This window comes from Salvelinus alpinus, chromosome 5, assembly GCF_045679555.1.
Source record: "Salvelinus alpinus chromosome 5, SLU_Salpinus.1, whole genome shotgun sequence".
Classification (NCBI taxonomy): domain Eukaryota; kingdom Metazoa; phylum Chordata; class Actinopteri; order Salmoniformes; family Salmonidae; genus Salvelinus; species Salvelinus alpinus.
This window is the reverse complement of record NC_092090.1, coordinates 15,955,258-15,978,911: the sequence shown is the minus strand read 5'-3', so window position 1 is coordinate 15,978,911 and position 23,654 is coordinate 15,955,258. Positions and strand designations below refer to the sequence as shown.

The 23,654-nt window shown below is 46.3% G+C and overlaps 1 protein-coding gene across 1 annotated transcript in view; it reads right to left on the bottom strand.

Annotated features, from left to right (window-relative positions):
* The window catches only part of LOC139575168 (neogenin-like), a 120,233-nt gene extending 115,470 nt beyond the window's left edge, over nucleotides 1-4,763 (bottom strand). The window contains exon 1 of the mRNA XM_071400169.1: nucleotides 4,014-4,763. Coding sequence (XP_071256270.1) covers nucleotides 4,014-4,104 — 91 coding nt within the window. The 5' untranslated portion in view covers nucleotides 4,105-4,763. The remainder of the gene's footprint in view (nucleotides 1-4,013) is intronic.
* Nucleotides 4,764-23,654: the final 18,891 nt, after the last annotated feature.

The window sequence follows — 23,654 nt, the reverse complement described above, 5'->3', positions numbered from 1 at the left end:
ATCTTCTAATATTGTAAATCTTGCTTATATGTAACCATTGTTTTAAAATACACCCAGTACCAAGAGGGAGTGTCTTATGGACTGGCCTGTAGGCTGTGCTGGGTAATGAATGGGTGTTGTGTTTCTAGAAGTAACCCATCGATGAATCTGAGCCTTTGCTGGCACATCCCACAGTGAATTAAATAGGGGGGAATACATGGTGCATCCATGGCTGCACCCCAGAGCACTACTATTTATTCATTTTGTTGATGGTGGAAACAATCAACATAGTGACAAAAGCATAGCAATCAGAGAACTGTGATAAGCATCCAATCTGACAGTTGGTTGTGTGTAATGTCATCCAATCAGAATACAATTCTCACAATCAAGATTCAATTTAGGTTTTGTTTACAACATCTAATTTGCACATTAGGCAGTTAGCAAAAAAGGGCTAATAGTCTATTTGGATTAATACAGAAGCCACTTGAAAGCAAAGCAGGCACAGCTGGTGGTTATATATTTACCCGCCTTCAAAAAAAGATACCATTGCAGATGAAACGCCATTATCAAGGCATATTGATCTTTCTAGCTTCCTGCCAACTACAAATAAACTGCTGCAGTAGTTCCTGTAAATTACGACAATAACCCCTGGATGCCATTTCACCAGTAGGTTGACAACAACATACTGAAAATGATCACTGCAAAAAAGTTCACCGCATTGCTAATGTACTAATGTAGCAATTAGCACAGCTAGCGCACAGTCATGTTGAGTATTTGAATCCATCTACTGATCTTTCAGTTCCCAACTACACTGAAGAGGAGACTGAGCAGCGCCACGCCCAACCCCCCCCCCAGCCCTGGCCATAGGACATCAGTATCTCCTAATGAGGGAGGGTGTCATTAGCCGACCAGATGAATCAAACACTTGCCAAAGCGTGCAATTATCCGATTCTCAGTGGAAAGAGGTCATTAGGACTTTATGAGCAATTATATCCCACAAAAAAATTATCCATAAACTGCGTGAAATATAGGAAAGACAGCAGGTGAGGGAGGTCTCTATTGAAATCGATGCCAGTGTGACAAGATGATATATAGGAAACACAGCAGGTGAGGGAGGTCTCCATTGAAATCGATGCCAGTGTGACAAGATGATATATAGGAAACACAGCAGGTGAGGAAGGTCTCTATTGAAATCAATGCCAGTGTGACAAGATGATATATAAGAAAGACAGCAGGTGAGGAAGGTCTCTTTTGAAATCGATGCCAGTGTGACAAGATGATATATAAGAAAGACAGCAGGTGAGGAAGGTCTCTATTGAAATCAATGCCAGTGTGACAAGATGATATATAAGAAAGACAGCAGGTGAGGAAGGTCTCTATTGAAATCGATGCCAGTGTGACAAGATGATATATAGGAAAGACAGCAGGTGAGGAAGGTCTCTATTGAAATCAATGCCAGTGTGACAACAGTAGGAGTTGGAGGGAAGGCCTCATCCGATCATCTCAAGGGTCATTTGAGCAGCCAAAGTCCATTTCCATTTACCAGCAGGTTTTCTATTTACACCTTTATTTGAAATGAATCATTAATGTAGTGTAGCATGCACAGGCATTGCCTTTATACTAAGGGAACAAAATATATAAAAAATACAAGAAATAGTGCCACGTGTTGCATCCATTAAATCCTAGTGCACATAAAGACAATGAAATATTAAAATACACATACTTTTAAACTCCCATGAACACTGGCAAAATAAATGGAGAAAATGTGGTTCTTAGTGGTTTAGCCCTCAGAAGAATCCTAGGAGCGTCACAGAAAATGGATGTTGTTTTTAAGTCTCTGCTGCAGGCCTGCAGCCGAGGTGGTCTGAGAGGGGATACAACCCTGGAGAGTGGTTTGTGGGAGCAGAAGGGGGGGTTGCCAAATGTTTACACATTTCACCAAGTTATTTGCATTGTCCACGGGGAGACAATTAGCACACAATTCCCTCCCAGCAGGATTATGGAGCTAAAATGGAACGTAAATGGATTTTACACTCCTCTGACAGGCAGATAAAAGGAGCTGTTTACAAAGACAAACTTGAGCTTTAGGAACTTTAAACCGCTATGGGGCGGGGCATAGGATAGCAGCTATGTTGAAGAACTCTACTCCTATGTGTGGGTGAAGATTGAATTCTTTAGTAGGACAAAAAAAAAAGCAACGAGTATGCCCATTCCCAGAGGCGGCTGGAACCGAATGAAGAAACATTAAATCTCCTTTGAGCTAGCACTGCAAACCCACAACTTTGATAAAGACGAGTTATATCTGTGGACCTACTCGCAAAAGACATGAGACCTCAGAGAAATGTGTTTCGAATAAACAGATTTTCAGAAAGGGGGACCCCACAATTAGTAATTTGAGACTCTCTCCCTGTGTGTAGGTCTCAGTCCAATTCCCTGGAATCAATCAGAGCTCCCAAAGGATACTCCCTGCACCCCTTAATCTCCTGGTTTTATTACTTTCCAGACAGAGTCAGGCCAGTTCCACCCTACCCCCATCTCTCCCTTTTGTACTGATCTCCAGCAAAGCCTAGGTTTTTTTCCCCCACTCCCCTTCACCGCTGCAGAGCGCTTTTCATGCAGGAGAGACTCTTTCATCAGCCTCCTGACACAAGAGAGAGCACAACAGCCAGCAGAGGCCCGTCTCTCCACTAAGGCTGTTCACTTCACATGCATTCTTTTAACGGAGGCGAACCTTTAAAAAGAGAGCTAGTCTGCATTTCCCCCCTAAAAAACAACTTCACATTTTACTGGATTTGTGGGAAAAATGTCATACTGACTGTTGTATTGCTCAACTGTTTATTATTTTCCAGTCTTCAACATAGTCGGCAGAGGGCTTGAAAATAAATACATCGTCTCATCTCTTACAGGGCTATCAGGGGTGTGAATTTGCTAAGACCAAGCATGTGATAAAGGCGGCCATGTGTTGTGTGCACTCCAACATGTGCCGTGTGTTTAATATCCATTATAACTATTCAACATGTGCCGTGTGTTTAATATCCATTATAACTATTCAATGTGTCGCAGTCGCTCATAGTCCTTGGAATGTATTGGCTATCAGATTCCCTATTATAAAGCAGGAAACATGGGGTCAAGACGTTACCTATGTTTATTATTTCATCAACATTCATTTTGACAATGAAAATCACACAAACAAACTACTAAAGTTGAAGTCACCACAAACACCACGAGACTGAATTAAAATTGCGTATTGCAGTAGCTACTCTACTGTAGCCAATTAACAAAAAAAGGGGGGTATAAATTGTGTACTTTCTATCCATCAGCCAAACGTGTATTGACGCCCAGGTAATGAGATGTCTGGCGGACTGATGATGCTAGCTTATTGCTTGACAGTAAACCCAAATGAGAGTCATTAATTTGTTGTTATAGAGCCGGGTTCTTGCCACCCGTTGCAATTAATTACGAGACTGTAATGATTTTGAGGAGAGCAACCTGAACCTGTGCTAATGCAATGCAACAAAATGTCGATTTGAGACAAGACAAATATAAACAGACAAATATTTCCATACATGTATCTACCCGAGTTTTTAAATCAGTGCATAATAAATAAATCTGTCAATTATGACCGTAGAGACAAACGTGACGTGGGAGCCAAATCCAGACATAATAGCTAAAAGGTCAAACAAATAAATACAATAAACACTTGATATGGCTCAAACAACCGCATTTCATTTGATTTACCACCTGTATGTTCGTGTTGTGGTCTGAAAAGTACTCCTAACAATCAAATGGTTCAAAAACATTGGCCCTTAGTTGAGTGAAATTCATCTGACTAATTAGCTTGCGTAGCCTGCAGATGTCTAGAAGCTACAAGTCAATGCTTCATGTCGGTTGCTAGTAGTGCATTGCAGGACCTAGTAGCTCGAGCTGTTGTTGTACACGCGATACAGAAACTCCCAACAAAATCTGAAACACGTTACATTGTAATACCAACAAATTATTAAAGTAGCCAATTGATTAGCTAATGTAACGCTTACCTTTTTCGGCATGTCTTGACACGGTGGTCGCCGGGTAAAGAAAGGTGAGACAGAGGAGAGAGAGGAGCAACCTTGCTCCCCGCTCCGCCATCACTTTTCAAAAATAAATGTTTGCAGGCTTCAAGAACCCCGGAGAAAATCCGTGTTTAAAATCCTCTGCCACCTATTTCCATACACTTCCGAGACAAACGAAGAACTTCAATGTTTCACCTACGAAATTTTTAAAAACATCCGGTACCAGCTACTTTTGAAACTGTCCGGATGAAACATGTAGCTGGCTTGTGAACTCGAAGTATGGAGAGACCGCAGGTTAGACTGTTTTCTCAACTTGGTGGAGGGGTTGAAGGAAAATTGAAGTCAATCCATTGCTTCAGAGCCAATTCGGTCGAAAGAAATTGTGGAATCGACAGTCACACACGAATCCAAGCTATTCCAATTGCAATCAAATGCGTAAAACCTGGAGAACAAGGACAGTTGAAAAGATTGATCAAGGTCCGACTGATCGGAAAAAACGACACCGCAGCCAGCTTCTGCTCGCGAACGGAACGTAATAGCAGCGTGGAAGGGCTGGAAATCTATGTGGGTCCCCGGAAAACAGGGCGTGGAGTCATGCGGAATTCAGGATTGTAGACGTAGGCTATATGTTGGCAAAATCTAAACTATGGATTGGTGATTGGATCAGTAAACCACTTACATTTTTACCTGTGCAATCTGCAAATGAATTTAGCATATACATTACATAGCAAATAAAGAAAACGTATATCCAGTGAGTGACAGCAAGTAGTTTACAAAATGGTGAGATTACCTTTTCAATAGAATGTCTTAAATGTAGTCTCCATTCAATGTATTCATAAAAAAATATGTTAGGCTATAAATATGCTTAGATATTATATAATTGTCAAGTTTTGTTGTAGGCCTTTGTAACATTGCTGAATGGATTTTTTTTTTATAGGCAATGAAAGGCAACGGTAGAATATTAATTGATTCACTCCCAGCTATAGTAGCATACCACCTTGGTGAATGTAATTGTAGTATTTTCATATAGAGGCTTTTTTAACTGTATAAAAATCAATATTCCTGCACCCATGTTACAATGCAAAATAGTTTCCAGGGGATGTTCAACCCCTTGTCCCCAGGCAATGAATCATCTTAGAGAGAAACACGTGTGTTGTCCTCATAAACCAAGGTTTGTGCACATTTCAAATATTTGCATGATGAGTTCTTCCTGTTGATCAACAAGACAAACATCTATTGTATACATCATCCTAATTGGCCGAGGCATCTAAATACTGTTGTAGCTCTATTTGATGCTGGCAGATTATTTCACATGTTGGCTGGATCTCAGGTGATCAGAGATTGTTGCCTTACAATAATCCTGATAATTAACGTATTGTTAGGACAAGATTAAGCTATTTTAGATTGAGTTTAGACAATACTGCAGCAATATAGTAACATCAGTATGATAATATACTAAACTGATCATATAAAATATCAGAATGACCTCCGTTCTGCATCTATCTCAATATGTATGAGTATTTTGAGTATAGAACCAGTGGTATTGATTAGGTTGACCATGGAATATTAGTTATGAAGCAGGTGAACATTACCAGGGTTGCTCCTCTGGCCATAGCATTTAACCCATAAGGACTTGGGGAAAATGGTGCCTGAAACCAGTCTGACAGTCCCACTCACTAATTTGTTCACTCGTGTATTGAGGAGAACCCAAGCACTCAGAAATATGGAGAGCTCCATCCACTGGCTCATGCATTCCATAGCATGTGAATAGAGATGCCAGCAGCACTATACCCACCTCATTGACATGACCATGCATCACCCCCTTTAATGCCAGCAGCACTATACCCACCCCATTCACATGACAATGCATCACCCCCTTTAATGACAGCAGCACTATACCCACCCCATTGACATGACAATGCATCACCCCCTTTAATGACAGCAGCACTATACCCACCTCATTGACATGACAATGCATCACCCCCTTTAATGCCAGCAGCACTATACCCACCTCATTGACATGACAATGCATCACCCCCTTTAATGCCAGCAGCACTATACCCACCTCATTGACATGACAATGCATCACCCCCTTTAATGCCAGCAGCACTATACCCACCTCATTGACATGACCATGCATCACCCCCTTTAATGCCAGCAGCACTATACCCACCTCATTGACATGACCATGCATCACCCCCTTTAATGCCAGCAGCACTATACCCACCCCATTTACATGACAATGCATCACCCCCTTTAATGCCAGCAGCACTATACCCACCTCATTGACATGACCATGCATCACCCCCTTTAATGCCAGCAGCACTATACCCACCCCATTCACATGACAATGCATCACCCCCTTTAATGACAGCAGCACTATACCCACCCCATTGACATGACAATGCATCACCCCCTTTAATGACAGCAGCACTATACCCACCTCATTGACATGACAATGCATCACCCCCTTTAATGCCAGCAGCACTATACCCACCTCATTGACATGACAATGCATCACCCCCTTTAATGCCAGCAGCACTATACCCACCTCATTGACATGACAATGCATCACCCCCTTTAATGCCAGCAGCACTATACCCACCTCATTGACATGACCATGCATCACCCCCTTTAATGCCAGCAGGACTATACCCACCTCATTGACATGACCATGCATCACCCCCTTTAATGCCAGCAGCACTATACCCACCCCATTTACATGACAATGCATCACCCCCTTTAATGCCAGCAGCACTATACCCACCTCATTGACATCACCATGCAAACCCCCCTTTAATGCCAGAAGCACTATACCCACCCCATTCACATGACAATGCATCACCCCCTTTAATGCCAGCAGCACTATACCCACCTCAATGACATGACCATGCATCACCCCCTTTAATGCCAGCAGCACTATACCCACCCCATTCACATGACAATGCATCACCCCCTTTAATGCCAGCAGCACTATACCCACCTCATTGACATGACAATGCATCACCCCCTTTAATGCCAGAAGCACTATACCCACCCCATTTACATGACAATGCAAACCCCCCTCTAATGCCAGCAGCACTATACCCACCCCATTCACATGACCATGCAAACCCCCCTCTAATGCCAGCAGCACTATACCCACCCCATTCACATGACCATGCAAACCCCCCTCTAATACCAGCAGCACTATACCCACCCCATTCACATGACCATGCAAACCCCCCTTTAATGCCAGCAGCACTATACCCACCCCATTCACATGACAATGCAAACCCCCCTCTAATGCGAGCAGCACTATACCCACCCCATTCACATGACCATGCAAACCCCCCTCTAATGCCAGCAGCACTATAGCCACCTCATTCACATGACCATGCAAATCCCCCTCTAATGCCAGCAGCACTATAGCCACCTCATTCACATGACCATGCAAATCCCCCTCTAATGCCAGCAGCACTATACCCACCCCATTCACATGACCATGCAAACCCCCCTCTAATGCCAGCAGAACTATACCCACCCCATTCACATGACCATGCAAATCCCCCTCTAATGCCAGCAGCACTATACCCACCCCATTCACATGACCATGCAAACCCCCCTCTAATGCCAGCAGCACTATAGCCACCTCATTCACATGACCATGCAAATCCCCCTCTAATGCCAGCAGCACTATACCCACCCCATTCACATGACCATGCAAATCCCCCTCTAATGCCAGCAGAACTATACCCACCCCATTCACATGACCATGCAAATCCCCCTCTAATGCCAGCAGCACTATACCCACCCCATTCACATGACCATGCAAATCCCCCTCTAATGCCAGCAGAACTATACCCACCCCATTCACATGACCATGCAAATCCCCCTCTAATGCCAGCAGCACTATACCCACCCCATTCACATGACCATGCAAATCCCCCTCTAATGCCAGCAGCACTATACCCACCCCATTCACATGACAACACATCACCCCCTTTAAAGCTTTGAAATTATTGTAGTTTCTTTTTTTTATTTCTTTTTTTTACACACAGCTTTGCACTGTATTTGAAGAAGAACTGAAATGCCTTCCAATATACAGTATGCAAATGCCCTGTTTTTGTTGTTGCTCTAGAATATAAAAATATGTGGGAAAAGTCAGTATCAGGTAGCTGTGTTCTGATATCTGTGACCTGTTAAACAGTGCAGGCTGCTGAGGGGAGGATGGCACATAATAATGGCTGGAACGGCGAGAATGGAATGACATCAAACACATGGAAACCAGTGTTTGATGTATTTGATACCATTCCACTGATTCCCCTCCAGCCTTTACCACAAACCCATCCTCCCAAATGAAGGTGCCACCAACCGCCTGTGCTGTTATATCACTAGATTAAATTCATATGTGAATAATCCAATTGCAGTTCTGCCTTGGAGCAATGATACACCTCAAAAGCTATGGCTTTAGAATAAAACTCAGCAACGACTTGCAGAATCAACCCTGTGTAACTGTTGGGAGATGCTACAGTCTCATTTCAAGCAAGGCTTCTCCTGCCCTATGAACCATACACTGGAATATATTATGGTTCTCCAGGCCAGCTACGTCTCGTAGCTGTAGAGAAATGAAGGCGTCTAGACCTATCCCCATGCTCAATTACCCTCAATATGAGATCTATATTCATGACTTAGAGGTGGCGTCGGGTTTGAAATGTCCAACTCGGAAACCAGAGAGATATGAGGAATGGTTTAAAAAGACCTGAGGGTGAAATAGAAGAAGCAATAGCATTACTATCACCTTATTAACATGTCATGTGTTGGCTACTATTCATATACAATTTGATGACGTTAACATGTATGTGTTATTAGAACTGATGCATGTACAATGTAACTGTTGGGTTGAAGGGTTGAAAACACACTGAAGAAAGCATACAACTTCACAGTTTAAGAATTGTCTACACAACGATGCCCTGAAAGCTGTTCCAGTTTACTGCACCAAAGAAGGAAAGCGTTAAAAATCAATTTGCACATGAAGGTTAAGGAGGGGCCACATCAATCCTTCCAGATGCTTGGGTTTGTAAACACCAGCTTGATGCTTACGGCTCAGGAAGCATTTTCCACCCAGATTATGAAGAGGTTATACCTAATCTCTGGCATGTAAAGGAGAGTTCATTAGGCATATGGAAGCACAGGAGGCTATTTGAACCTGTGTTTCTATATGCTATAGGTCTAAGGGAACCGTCATAGGATTATACCACTAGATTAGGCACTATAGATATACAACTATTGATCTTTGGAGGTTCATAAAGGACTATAATTTGAACCCTTCTGAATCGTTTGGACTATTCTGAACCTTTTTTAAACAGTGGACTGTTACAGGAAGCATATTGACTTTGATGACATGGTTGAGTATTATTGTGCTGTGAATTTTGTACTGTCACTGTCTCAAACAAATCTAGGCCAACAACAAGAGAGGGGATTTCATGTGGGAATAGCTATCAAAGATGCTACCAATTACTGTGAAGTATCCTCTGGGCTAACCTAAATCACCGTTTCATATCGACTACCTACACACAAAGAAAGCTCATTATCCACCAATGGTCTGTTACAGAGACAACAAAAGAACATCCTTCAGCCCCATCTTGGATATTGGAGAACGCTGGAAGACATAATAAAGACAATAATAAGGATGTTATTCCAGTTCTTACTTTATCCCACGGCAGTGAGACTGGTGTGGATTACATGCATTGGCACCAGAATTAATGCGATCCCAGTCGGAATCAGATCCTATTACTCTGAGTCAGATTAGGTGGTGTGGGGGATTAGGGCACTATGAGTCAGATGGACGTGGTCTCTGGCCTGACGGCGGGTGGTAACATGCTCACTTCCTGTAGAGAACGCGCTATGAGGCATTACCTCATTCACTTGCCAGTAAACACAGTGGGACCAGGTTATAAACTCATAAACACACACCAGGGCCCAAAATAGCTTAGTGGCGATGACAAGGACTAGTACATACTTTATGGGGGTGGATGATGAGTGATTTCCCCTCGTATGTGAGTACATTAAGGGATTATGCACAATCAGTTGTCCCATTGTCTTAGAGATTGTACAGTGGGGGTGATATTAATTCCATTTCAATTAGCTACAAATGTAAGAGTTCAAGGATTTGTGTGTGTGTTTAGGGGGGCAGGGGGTTGTGCATTCATGTCTATGTCTGTCTGTGTTGCGTGGGGGAGTGTGTGTGTCGTACGCTTGGACCTGTAAAACAAACAGCTGCTGTGTACCTGGCTTCCCACTCAGGGGTGAAGATGGCAGCACATCGCCTCATAGAGCAAACTCACCTGCCAGTGCACAACACATACTTCAGCAGGAACCAGAGTACACCGAGACGTCCCATGATACATGTGCTTACACAGGCATATTTTAAGACCTGGCACACCTCACCTCACACATGTCAGCAGTTTCTCGCTTTCTCTCTTCCTTTCTCTCTCCATCTCTCTCTCTCTCTCGTTCTTTTGCTCTCTCTCTTTCACAGCTCTTTTGCAGGTGATAATTATTCTAATTACTCCTTCTTTGAAGTGCAGCGGTCCGTATCAAACAGTGTGCTACTGAAATACTGCAGCATCAAACCTGGGCCAGTGTAAAACCTCACCTCTGGATCCCACAGATGGAGACAGAGCAGAGGACGTGACAGACCTTCAACTGGTACGATCACTCCAATAAGTCAATTCCATTTGCGTTTGGGTCAATTTAGGTAATGATTTGAAATTCAATGACTGAATTTAAAATTAATGAGGGCCTCCCGAGTGGCGCAGTGGTCTAAGGCACTGCATCACAGTGCTAGCTGTGCCACTAGAGATCCTGGTTCGAGTCCAGGCTCTGTCTCAGTGGTCTAAGGCACTGCATCACAGTGCTCACTGTGCCACTAGAGATCCTGGTTCGAGTCCAGGCTCTGTCTCAGTGGTCTAAGGCACTGCATCACAGTGCTAGCTGTGCCACTAGAGATCCTTGTTCGAGTCCAGGCTCTGTCTCAGTGGTCTAAGGCACTGCATCACAGTGCTAGCTGTGCCACTAGAGATCCTGGTTCGAGTCCAGGCTCTGTCTCAGTGGTCTAAGGTACTGCATCACAGTGCTAGCTGTGCCACTAGAGATCCTGGTTCGAGTCCAGGCTCTGTCGCAGCCGGCCGCGACCGGAAGACCCATGGGGCGGCACACAATTGGCCCAGCGTCGTCCGGGTTAGGGGAGGACTTGGCTGGCAGGGATGTTCCTGTCCCATCGCGCACTAGCGACTCCTGTGGCGGGCCGGGCACAATGCACGCTGACACAGTCGCCAGGTGTACGGTGTTTCCTCCGACACAACACATTGGTGCAGCTGGCTTCCGGGTTAAACGGGCGTTGTGTCAAGAAGCAGTACAGCTTGGCTGGGTTGTGTTTTGGAGGATGCACGGCTCTCGACTTCGCCTCTCCCGAGTCCATACAAGAGTTTCAGCAATGAGACAAGACTGTAACTACCAATTTGATAGCACGAAATTGGGGAGAAAAAGGGGTAATAAAAAAATACTAAAAAATGACTCACAACATCTACTTCTAGGTTGTATTCATGGTCCTTTGTAGTTCACTCTAGCATGGTGATTTAACACGCTTGTAGTGCCAGGATAGTGGATCCGGGAATAGAACCCACTACTACGCTGGCGTTACAAGCGCAATGCTTTGCCAACAAAGCTATAAAGGACAAAAAGTACAATTTAGAACTAGGTGTATGCATGCATGACTGTAAGTCACTTTGGATAAAAGGGTCTGTGGTATATATTATATTATTAAATTGGACATTGGAGGATTACTCTAGTCTAGTGGTTTGGTGGCCTGAGACCTTTTCACAACAAGTCTGATGCATTTTTCATGCATGTTGTGTAAACTGTTCATCATTTGAGAATACCTTAAAGATACAGTGCATTGTATGGCACCTTTCATGGTTTTCCTTCAGGTTTATTTTACAATGCTTTCAATAGCTGGGGATCAAATAATAAATGCACATACAGTAAAACACACAGACATCAAACCTGCTTTCATTTCAAAACAGACTTGCAGAACAGAGTTTTGATTTGGTGTGCTGGAGGAGGTCATCCAAGAAACATGTTGTTTACGTTATTTACATTCTGTACACCTTCAATAGAAAATCCTAGTGGCTGAACAGTACAAGGCAGCTCTGGATGATACAGGTTGGCTGTAGCTCTGGATGGAGTGCATAGTAGAACAGCTGGAATACAGTTGGACAATGCAGAACAAAGAGCATACAGGAATGCAATCCTTCCTTCACCTGCTGTTAGTGTGTGGATGGTACAAAAGGTAGCAAGTTACAACTCACACTGTGAAAGGACTGTGAGTGACAGACGAAGGGCAGGTCCAACTGAAATGTCAATGGTTTGAAATAAAAGGAAATTCAATTCAATTGGCCCTCATTAAACCAACCAGTACACAGCCGCATGTATCCTTTCACCCTCTAAAATGGAGTAGAACTGCATTTGTATAAGTATAGCTATTTCACTGGCAAGAGAGTAGTTAATCTCCGACTCATTTATGAAAGATGGCCACTCCCCTGCACTTCAAAGACCGCTGTTACTTCTCGGCTCGGCAATTCTTGAAGGGAAAAAGGGCATTTAAAGGGAAGATAAGGGTGAGAGGTGTAATTTGTCAAAAATGACATTTCAAAGAGTTTGAGTGGGAACGATAATGCAGTCTTGAAAGTGTTCGGCCCCTCTCTAGCCTCCTTGCCGTGGAACGCTGTGAAGGCAGGCTTCTTTAACATCCCAGCAGGAGGCTAGCTCTTCCACTAGCTATGCTAACAAACCGAGCAGCGTAAACACTGGGCTTCAAAACGAATACTCAGTGCTGTTTACATGTTTCAGCCGCTGGCCTTCTTTGAATTAGCTACTGAAATATGTTTACGGAGACCAGCTGTGTGGGCCTCTGAATTTATTTCTGTAACGAGCAAATATTAGGAGTCTCTCGGGTGTCAGTGTTGATACAGTGCAGCACTGTTAAAGCACAGTGCAAAATCTGTGAAGCTGGGAAGTTCAAGGGATACAAAGGATAAGTCAACGATTGATAGAAGTCGCTTCTGAGACAGTGACCTCATCATAAGGAATAACTTCACAAATTCAAATCCCAATCCAACTGACACATTCTCTTTGTCCTTTGTCCAGATGAGGTGGTTTTGAGTTCATGACACAAGCCAGGGCTGAATGGATGGGTTTCTATATAGGTTGTAATTAGTAGCAGTTGATATAAGGTAAAATCACTCAAGAGGTTTTCAGGGGGACACATGGAGCCCTCTAACACTAACAGCCTGAGACGTGTGACCACACGCTCCCCTTCCTCTTGCTCCCGGCCCCGGCAGCTCTTGTGGTTAAGGGCTTTCTTCCTGCCAGAGGAGGTTGGCTGTTGTTGTTGGAATCACTACGACCACTTAAAGGGGCACTCTCAATCAACAGTGACTGCATTTCCTTAAAGGGACTCGGCGGGGACAGCGAGGGAATATGAAATGAGAAGTAATACGTATTCGTAAACGCCTGGCGCATCTCCCGGCCTCCGAAACAAATCTACAAGACCCAATCACAACCCATTTCAACCCTGATAAATACAAAACGGATTTTCCATAAGTGTTTGATTCTGATAGGGGAAGTAAATTCCCTACCACATATGCCTCACCCTTATCCATTCGCCTCTCTTATCTTCCATTCTGAGACTGAGCGGGTTTTCCTGGCCACGAGGTTGGACTGTAATGTTTTATCCCTGATGGAGGTTGGACTGTAATGTTTTATCCCTGATGGAGGTTGGACTGTAATGTTTTATCCCTGATGGAGGTTGGACTGTAATGTTTTATCCCTGATGGAGGTTGGACTGTAATGTTTTATCCCTGATGGAGGTTGGACTGTAATGTTTTATCCCTGATGGAGGTTGGACTGTAATGTTTTATCCCTGATGGAGTTTGGACTGTAATGTTTTATCCCTGATGGAGGTTGGACTGTAATGTTTTATCCCTGATGGAGGTTGGACTGTAATGTTTCTGATGGAGGATCATACCTTTCCAACGGGGAGCCGGTCAGCGGGATCTCGTCGACACAATGAGACGAGTCAGAGCACAGCAGAGCAGAGTTGTCCAGACAGACAATGAAATGGAGCCTGACATGTTGCAGTAATGGAGGAGAGAGAGAGAGAGAGAGAGAGAGAGAGAGAGAGAGAGAGAGAGAGAGAGAGAGAGAGAGAGAGAGAGAGAGAGAGAGAGAGAGAGAGACACACACAGACAGAGAGAGAGAGTGAGAGAGAGAGAGAGAAAGACACACACAGACAGAGAGAGAGACACGCAGACAGAGAGAGAGACACACACAGACAGACAGAGAGTTTGAGAGTGTGTGTGAGAGAGAGTGTGAGAGAGAGAGAGAGAGAGAGAGAGAGAGAGAGAGAGAGAGAGAGAGAGAGAGAGAGAGAGAGAGAGAGAGAGAGAGAGAGAGAGAGAGAGAGAGAGAGAGAGAGAGAGAGAGAGAGAGAGAGAGAGAGAGAGAGAGAGAGAGAGAGAGAAAATATAAAACACAGAGAGCTCCAACAGAGAAGTAAAATATCGCAATCTGCTCTGGCGGAACAGACTGGAACAATTACTCTGGGGGGAATATTAATTCATCTTAACCTGCTGCATCTGTCTAGTAATGCATGGACAGTTTGCCCAGAGCTACAGAGTCAGGGATAGTGACAGGGTTAGAGATGAACCATTGATCTACAAGGTTGGGGATAATGACAGGGTTAGGGATAGTGACAGGGCTGGGGATAGTGCCAGGGTTAGAGATGAACCATTGATCTACAGGGTTAGGGATAATGACAGGGTTAGGGATCGTGACAGGGTTAGGGATCGTGACAGGGTGACAGGGACAGGGACAAGGTTAGGGTTGGGACAGGGTTAGGGATAGGGACAGGGTTAGGGATAGGGACAGGGACAGGGTTAGGGACAGGGACAGGGACAGGGACAGGGACAGGGACAGGGACAGGGATAGGGACAGGGTTAGGGATAGGGACAGGGTTAGGGATAGGGACAGAGTTAGGGATAGGGACAGGGTTAGGGATTGTGACAGGGTTAGGGATGAACTGGATCCCTCAGGTCATATCCTCCTCTCCTTTCTTTTTGTTCATTGTCATCTGTGTCGCCAGTCAAGAGGTCAATGGCCATCCAGTGCCCCAGTGTGTCCCTATGCTACTGCTGTCCCTCAATACATCCCACTGGCTTATCACCTCTTTCAGTCCCTAGGCCTACATGAACAATATGTGAGTCATTCATATGACTGAACCACCCAGAGGTAGACTGTCCATTACCTCAGTGAGAATATCAACCGTTTAGTCTAACGCTGTGTCCAAACTCTTGGAATTAGCCAATGGATCAGTTTAGGAGAACTAAAACCATTCCATATCACACAGAGGTGGAACAACTCAACTCTTTAGCCCCCCCACACAGACGTGGATCATTTAGGCTACACAGCCCAAACAACCTTGCTTTGTTCCCAGCCCCATTCAACATGCTACGGCTGGAGTAACATGTCAGGCAGAGAAATGAAGCATTAATCCCCTGTCGTACATTACAATGCATTACTGCTGGTGTGCCGTCTTTTCTCAAAACGTTATTTATTTCCTGCCCTCTAATTAGGTCCGCCTGCATAAGAAGCCAATTTGTTTACCCTGACGTTATATCTTGTTATGTCTTGAATATGTTCCCCCGGGAATTACTGCATGTAGGCAGAGAGAGGCCCCAAGAGGATTTACTGCATGTAGGCAGAGAGCGGCCCCAAGAGGAATTACTGCAGCAGGCAGAGAGCAGCCCCAAGAGGAATTACTGCATATAGGCAGAGAGCAGCCCCAAGAGGAATTACTGCAGCAGGCAGAGAGCGGCCCCAAGAGGCATTACTGCAGCAGGCAGAGAGCGGCCCCAAGAGGCATTACTGCAGCAGGCAGAGAGCGGCCCCAAGAGGCATTACTGCAGCATGCAGAGAGCGGCCCCAAGAGGATTTACTGCATGTAGGCAGAGAGCGGCCCCAAGAGGCATTACTGCATGTAGGCAGAGAGCGGCCCCAAGAGGCATTACTGCATGTAGGCAGAGAGCAGCCCCAAGAGGATTTACTGCATGTAGGCAGAGAGAGGCCCCAAGAGGCATTCCTGCATATAGGCAGAGAGCGGCCCCAAGAGGAATTACTGCATGTAGGCAGAGAGCAGCCCCAAGAGGAATTACTGCATGTAGGCAGAGAGAGGCCCCAAGAGGGATTACTGCATGTAGGCAGAGAGAGGCCCCAAGAGGATTTACTGCAGCAGGCAGAGAGCGGCCCCAAGAGGATTTACTGCATGTAGGCAGAGAGCGGCCCCAAGAGGCATTACTGCAGCAGGCAGAGAGCGGCCCCAAGAGGCATTACTGCAGCAGGCAGAGAGCGGCCCCAAGAAGCATTACTGCAGCAGGCAGAGAGCGGCCCCAAGAGGCATTACTGCATGTAGGCAGAGAGCGGCCCCAAGAGGATTTACTGCATGTAGGCAGAGAGCGGCCCCAAGAGGATTTACTGCATGTAGGCAGAGAGCGGCACCAAGAGGCATTACTGCATGTAGGCAGAGAGAGGCCCCAAGAGGAATTACTGCAGCAGGCAGAGAGAGGCCCCAAGAGGAATTACTGCATGTAGGCAGAGAGCGGCCCCAAGAGGAATTACTGCATGTAGGAAGAGAGCGGCCCCAAGAGGCATTACTGCAGCAGGCAGAGAACGGCCCCAAGAGGATTTACTGCATGTAGGCAGAGAGCGGCCCCAAGAGGCATTACTGCAGCAGGCAGAGAGCGGCCCCAAGAGGCATTACTGCATGTAGGCAGAGAACAGCCCCAAGAGGAATTACTGCAGCAGGCAGAGAGCGGCCCCAAGAGGCATTACTGCAGCAGGCAGAGAGCGGCCCCAAGAGGATTTACTGCATGTAGGCAGAGAGCGGCCCCAAGAGGATTTACTGCATGTAGGCAGAGAGCGGCCCCAAGAGGAATTACTGCATGTAGGCAGAGAGCGGCCCCAAGAGGATTTACTGCATGTAGGCAGAGAGAGGCCCCAAGAGGAATTACTGCAGCAGGCAGAGAGAGGCCCCAAGAGGATTTACTGCATGTAGGCAGAGAGAGGCCCCAAGAGGAATTACTGCAGCAGGCATGGAGCGGCCCCAAGAGGGATTACTGCATGTAGGCAGAGAGCGGCCCCAAGAGGAATTACTGCAGCAGGCAGAGAACGGCCCCAAGAGGAATTACTGCATGTAGGCAGAGAGCGGCCCCAAGAGGCTTTACTGTATGTAGGCAGAGAGCGGACCCAAGAGGATTTACTGCATGTAGGCAGAGAGCGGCCCCAAGAGGAATTACTGCAGCAGGCAGAGAGCGGCCCCAAGAGGCATTACTGCAGCAGGCAGAGAGCGGCCCCAAGAGGATTTACTGCATGTAGGCAGAGAGCGGCCCCAAGAGGATTTACTGCATGTAGGCAGAGAGCGGCCCCAAGAGGGTTTACTGCATGTAGGCAGAGAGCGGCCCCAAGAGGATTTACTGCATGTAGGCAGAGAGAGGCCCCAAGAAGAATTACTGCAGCAGGCAGAGAGAGGCCCCAAGAGGATTTACTGCATGTAGGCAGAGAGAGGCCCCAAGAGGAATTACTGCAGCAGGCATGGAGCGGCCCCAAGAGGGATTACTGCATGTAGGCAGAGAGAGGCCCCAAGAGGAATTACTGCATGTAGGCATGGAGCGGCCCCAAGAGGGATTACTGCATGTAGGCAGAGAGAGGCCCCAAGAGGGATTACTGCAGCAGGCAGAGAGAGGCCCCAAGAGGATTTACTGCATGTAGGCAGAGAGAGGCCCCAAGAGGAATTACTGCAGCAGGCATGGAGCGGCCCCAAGAGGAATTACTGCAGCAGGCAGAGAGCGGCCCCAAGAGGGATTACTGCATGTAGGCAGAGAGAGGCCCCAAGAGGAATTACTGCAGCAGGCAGAGAGAGGCCCCAAGAGGATTTACTGCATGTAGGCAGAGAGAGGCCCCAAGAGGAATTACTGCAGCAGGCATGGAGCGGCCCCAAGAGGGATTACTGCATGTAGGCAGAGAGCGGCCCCAAGAGGAATTACTGCAGCAGGCAGAGAACGGCCCCAAGAGGAATTACTGCATGTAGGCAGAGAGCGGCCCCAAGAGGCTTTACTGTATGTAGGCAGAGAGCGGACCCAAGAGGATTTACTGCATGTAGGCAGAGAGCGGCCCCAAGAGGAATTACTGCAGCAGGCAGAGAGCGGCCCCAAGAGGCATTACTGCAGCAGGCAGAGAGCGGCCCCAAGAGGATTTACTGCATGTAGGCAGAGAGCGGCCCCAAGAGGATTTACTGCATGTAGGCAGAGAGCGGCCCCAAGAGGCTTTACTGCATGTAGGCAGAGAGCGGCCCCAAGAGGATTTACTGCATGTAGGCAGAGAGAGGCCCCAAGAAGAATTACTGCAGCAGGCAGAGAGAGGCCCCAAGAGGATTTACTGCATGTAGGCAGAGAGAGGCCCCAAGAGGAATTACTGCAGCAGGCATGGAGCGGCCCCAAGAGGGATTACTGCATGTAGGCAGAGAGAGGCCCCAAGAGGAATTACTGCATGTAGGCATGGAGCGGCCCCAAGAGGGATTACTGCATGTAGGCAGAGAGAGGCCCCAAGAGGGATTACTGCAGCAGGCAGAGAGAGGCCCCAAGAGGATTTACTGCATGTAGGCAGAGAGAGGCCCCAAGAGGAATTACTGCAGCAGGCATGGAGCGGCCCCAAGAGGAATTACTGCAGCAGGCAGAGAGCGGCCCCAAGAGGGATTACTGCATGTAGGCAGAGAGAGGCCCCAAGAGGAATTACTGCAGCAGGCAGAGAGAGGCCCCAAGAGGATTTACTGCATGTAGGCAGAGAGAGGCCCCAAGAGGAATTACTGCAGCAGGCATGGAGCGGCCCCAAGAGGGATTACTGCATGTAGGCAGAGAGAGGCCCCAAGAGGAATTACTGCATGTAGGCATGGAGCGGCCCCAAGAGGGATTACTGCATGTAGGCAGAGAGAGGCCCCAAGAGGGATTACTGCAGCAGGCAGAGAGAGGCCCCAAGAGGAATTACTGCATATAGGCAGAGAGAGGCCCCAAGAGGGATTACTGCAGCAGGCAGAGAGAGGCCCCAAGAGGATTTACTGCATGTAGGCAGAGAGAGGCCCCAAGAGGAATTACTGCAGCAGGCATGGAGCGGCCCCAAGAGGAATTACTGCAGCAGGCAGAGAGCGGCCCCAAGAGGGATTACTGCATGTAGGCAGAGAGAGGCCCCAAGAGGGATTACTGCAGCAGGCAGAGAGAGGCCCCAAGAGGATTTACTGCATGTAGGCAGAGAGAGGCCCCAAGAGGATTTACTGCATGTAGGCAGAGAGCGGCCCCAAGAGGAATTACTGCATGTAGGCATGGAGCGGCCCCAAGAGGTTGTTTTCAGCTTCCACCGTGATAGGTAGCTCCCGCTTTTTTCTTTTTAAGGTTCCCTCTCTTCATACTACCGAATCCGTCAAGCCTTTGCACGTCACAGTCATGCTCATTTGCATGTACAGTACCTGTGATATTTGAATATAGTGCGGGCTTCCAGTCAGAACACCTGAGGGTTGAGTGTACGTAATGTTTTTTAGGTACCCACAAGTTTGCACCTCTACTGACAATAATTGGGGACATGGGCTGGGAACCCTGTGAGGTGAGATGGACGGTGTGTACTGTATGATGAGACTGTTGGATATGCCAATTGCCAAAATAGCCCGCAAAGTTTTTCAATGGTACCTCTCCATAGGGGGAGACTTTCCAACAGTCTGACTGTGAACAGTTGTGATCAAACGAAGGGAGACATAGACACAACTAACAAACAACTGAGGATGCAATATCAAAAGAAATGGGTGGAGGAGATAAATCATAAACCCAAATTGAGAACTTTTTATTTGATTAAGGGTGAATTGGTGTGTGAGAGATACATTATGTATAACCTACCTTAAAGCTGCAGATCGCTATGTGCACAGGTAAGATCAGGGATATTGCCCCTGTGTATTGAAACAGTACGGTATAATGGTGAAATGGAAGAGGATAGACTATGTAACTATTGTGACCTTAAAGAAACAGAGAATTACATTTTTTTTTTTTATCTATTGCCGTTTTTACCTTATTCTACCTTATTCCAGAAAGCCCACCAGATACACCCTGGAATTATGTGGCTGAGCCATGAGGAGAAACTTAAATGTTTTTTTGTCCTTTGTGTATTTCCATTTGCGGAATTTTTAGATAAAGCCTGGAATTTAAAAAAAGCGTGACTAATTAAATATATACAGTTGAAGTCGGAAGTTTACATACACTTATGTCATTAAAATTCATTTTTCAACGACTCCACAAATTTCTTGTTAACAAACTATAGTTTTGGCAAGTCGGTTAGGACATCTACTTTGTGCATGACACAAGTAATTTTTCCAACAATTGTTTACAGACAGATTATTTCACTTATAACTCACTGTATCACTGAATTATCCCAGTGAATTATTGTAATGTTTGTTAATGTGTTAATTAATCCCGTAAGGGATGGGTTGCCAACGGGTGATTTGACACGAAAATAAAATGTTATTCATTCATTCACTCATTCATTCAGTCAGAGAAATGTCATAAGGTCATAAGGACTACTGTGGTTGGGACTATAGAGCCCTCTATTTTCATAAATATCTATGGGGATTAATATCTGTTAAAGGTACAAGATGACATCATCACGATCATCAACAGAGTATTAGACAACAACCAACAGAATTCTAATTCGCCCAGACTGCCATTGTTTGCTCATGACAATTGGCACCCTCCCTTGAAATGATCCATGGTGTCAATGGGTGAAATGCAGATGGTTCCTTGCACATTTAAATGCAGTGTGAGTGAAAGTGTGAATGAACTATGACCTTTATGGTTGTGTACTACCAGCCCATGATTGTAATGTTAGCATCACTAAAGGTCATACTAAGTATGCCTACGGTTTCAGTGGGTGACGTATTGTGATGACACGGAGACAGAGGTCAATAGATCTGCCGATTTAGGCATTGTGGATCAATTCAAGTCTGTGACGCGCCTCCTCCCACCACATCTAATTGCAATGTACAGATGTAGGATCTTAATTTGATCACTTCTGTTGCTGAGAACTTTCCTGCACAGCAGAAAATGCAAACTTGTAATGTATTTGAGGTTTAGTAAGGCTTCTAAAGTTTGCAATTTCAATTTAAAATGTCAGTCTTGATTTGCTCTAACGAAAAATGGATCAACCTCTACAAAAAAAGTCCATTCATTATAATCCACATTTCCTGTTGCTGCAGGATTATATTCCTGCTGTAGCAAACTGGCTCAAATGAAGATCCTTCATCTGTATGTCACTGGAGTCTAATCAATGGAGTCTAGTGTTCATCCACTCCAGCTTCATTCCTAGACTTAGAAATGTTAGATCTCGATGACCAACGCCTCACGGCCTGTATATACTAAGAGTAGGTCGCCATTCAATTGATGCTCACCAGCAGAAGCATCGGGCATGTCGGTGTAAGGTTGTGCCTGCAAAAAGGAGATACGGTCACTAGGCCTACTCCTCGTGTAAGGAGACAGAAAAAGAAGTCCTAACACCGTGCCAGGTTGTGCTTGTCCGCTGTTTAACCACTGGCAGTGTGTAGGCTACAGACAGTGAGACACACGTTTAAATACAGAGGAAACAGTAATGAGTGTTATTCCACTGTCTGCTGAAGTAAGAGCTTCGTCTTTACACGTGTTACAGAGAAGAAGCCAAATGCAGATGAACCAACTGTCTCTGGCACTGACAGCCCCTGCTTGAGATCACACATCCCAGAATTCCGCTGATCGCAGCTTGTCTCGACATGTCTCCTTGTTAACAAAGTAGCGCCTCCGAATCTGCTCCTCCTAACACCTCCTTCACTGGGTCATTATGACTACCGAGGCGAATGCCACCGACACCCAATCAGAAGGCAGAGCTCAGTGAGCTCATTGCCACAGGCCCCACCAACCGAGCATCATGGGAGGCATTCTTCAATGACTGACATTGAGAGTGCTAACCACGGTGAATATCAATTGTGGGGAGGAACATGGCACCAACGCGCCGCACATCATTATCACATGGCCTGTGAATGAATGGGTTTGGTGTGTGACACTACACTGCACTTGAATCCGTGTGTGATTATGCAAATACAGTGCATTTACAGCACCAGCTGCATAGATCAGTTTTTTTTTGTCGGTGCTAGACCCACACACTGTTAGCGTACCCTAGCTGCTGTAAGTAACTTACAACGACCGACTTTATTTTCTAATAAATGCTTGACCGTCTGCTTATTTAACTGTACAATAGAGAAGTCGGCTATGGAGGTATAAATGTTCAGTATTAGGTGTGTAGTGGAGCATAAACTATCACGACTCAGGATATGACTCAGATGCAGAAACAGGAGACGGATAGTACAATTCTCAATAATGTATTATAACATGGGGCAAAGGGCAGGTCGCGGACAGGCAGAGGTTCGTAACCAGGTCAGAGTCCGACAGGTACAGGACGGCAGGCAGGTTCAGGGTCAGGGCAGGTAGAGGTCGGTAACCTGGTCAGAGTCCGACAGGTACAGGACGGCAGGCAGGTTCAGGGTCAGGGCAGGTAGAGGTCGGTAATCCAAAGCGGCGTCAATAAGGGACAGGACGGCAGGCAGGTTCAGGGTCAGGGCAGGTAGAGGTCGGTAATCCAAAGCGGCGTCAATAAGGGACAGGACGGCAGGCAGGTTCAGGGTCAGGGCAGGTAGAGGTCGGTAATCCAAAGCGGCGTCAATAAGGGACAGGACGGCAGGCAGGTTCAGGGTCAGGGCAGGTAGAGGTCGGTAATCCAAAGCGGCGTCAATAAGGGACAGGACGGCAGGCAGGTTCAGGGTCAGGGCAGGTAGAGGTCGGTAATCCAAAGCGGCGTCAATAAGGGACAGGACGGCAGGCAGGTTCAGGGTCAGGGCAGGTAGAGGTCGGTAATCCAAAGCGGCGTCAATAAGGGACAGAACAGCAGGCAGGCTCAGGGCAGGCAGAATGGTCAGAAGCGGGAGGACTAAAAAACAGAAACGAGAGATACTGGAAAAAACGCTGGTAAGACTTGACAAGACAAGATGGCAACAGACCAACAGAAAACACAGGTATAAGTACTCAGGGGATAATGGGGGAAGATGGCAGACACCTGGTGGGGGGTGGAGACAAACACAAGACAGGTGAAACAGATCAGGGTGTGACATAAACATTGTTTATGCATCTTTTTATTCAAGGAGGAAGTGGTACTCGCTAGGCAAAGCAGCGTGACGTCCATTACAGACAGTGTCATGACCCAGATCTGCAGTTGCACTCAGCTGAGCTCTGGGGTCGCTGTGGAGTGAGTTTGAGAGGTAAATGTAACACATTGGGATGTGAACTCACTACTCAGCCTGAAGTGTCTCCACTTGAGCTGCCGAATAGCTAGCTTTTCTGTGGCGTGACGAGTAAGAGGCTTCCGGAGGGCGGTCACGTTTGTTTTGCAAGGCAGAGGTCCTGGGTTTGAGCCTTG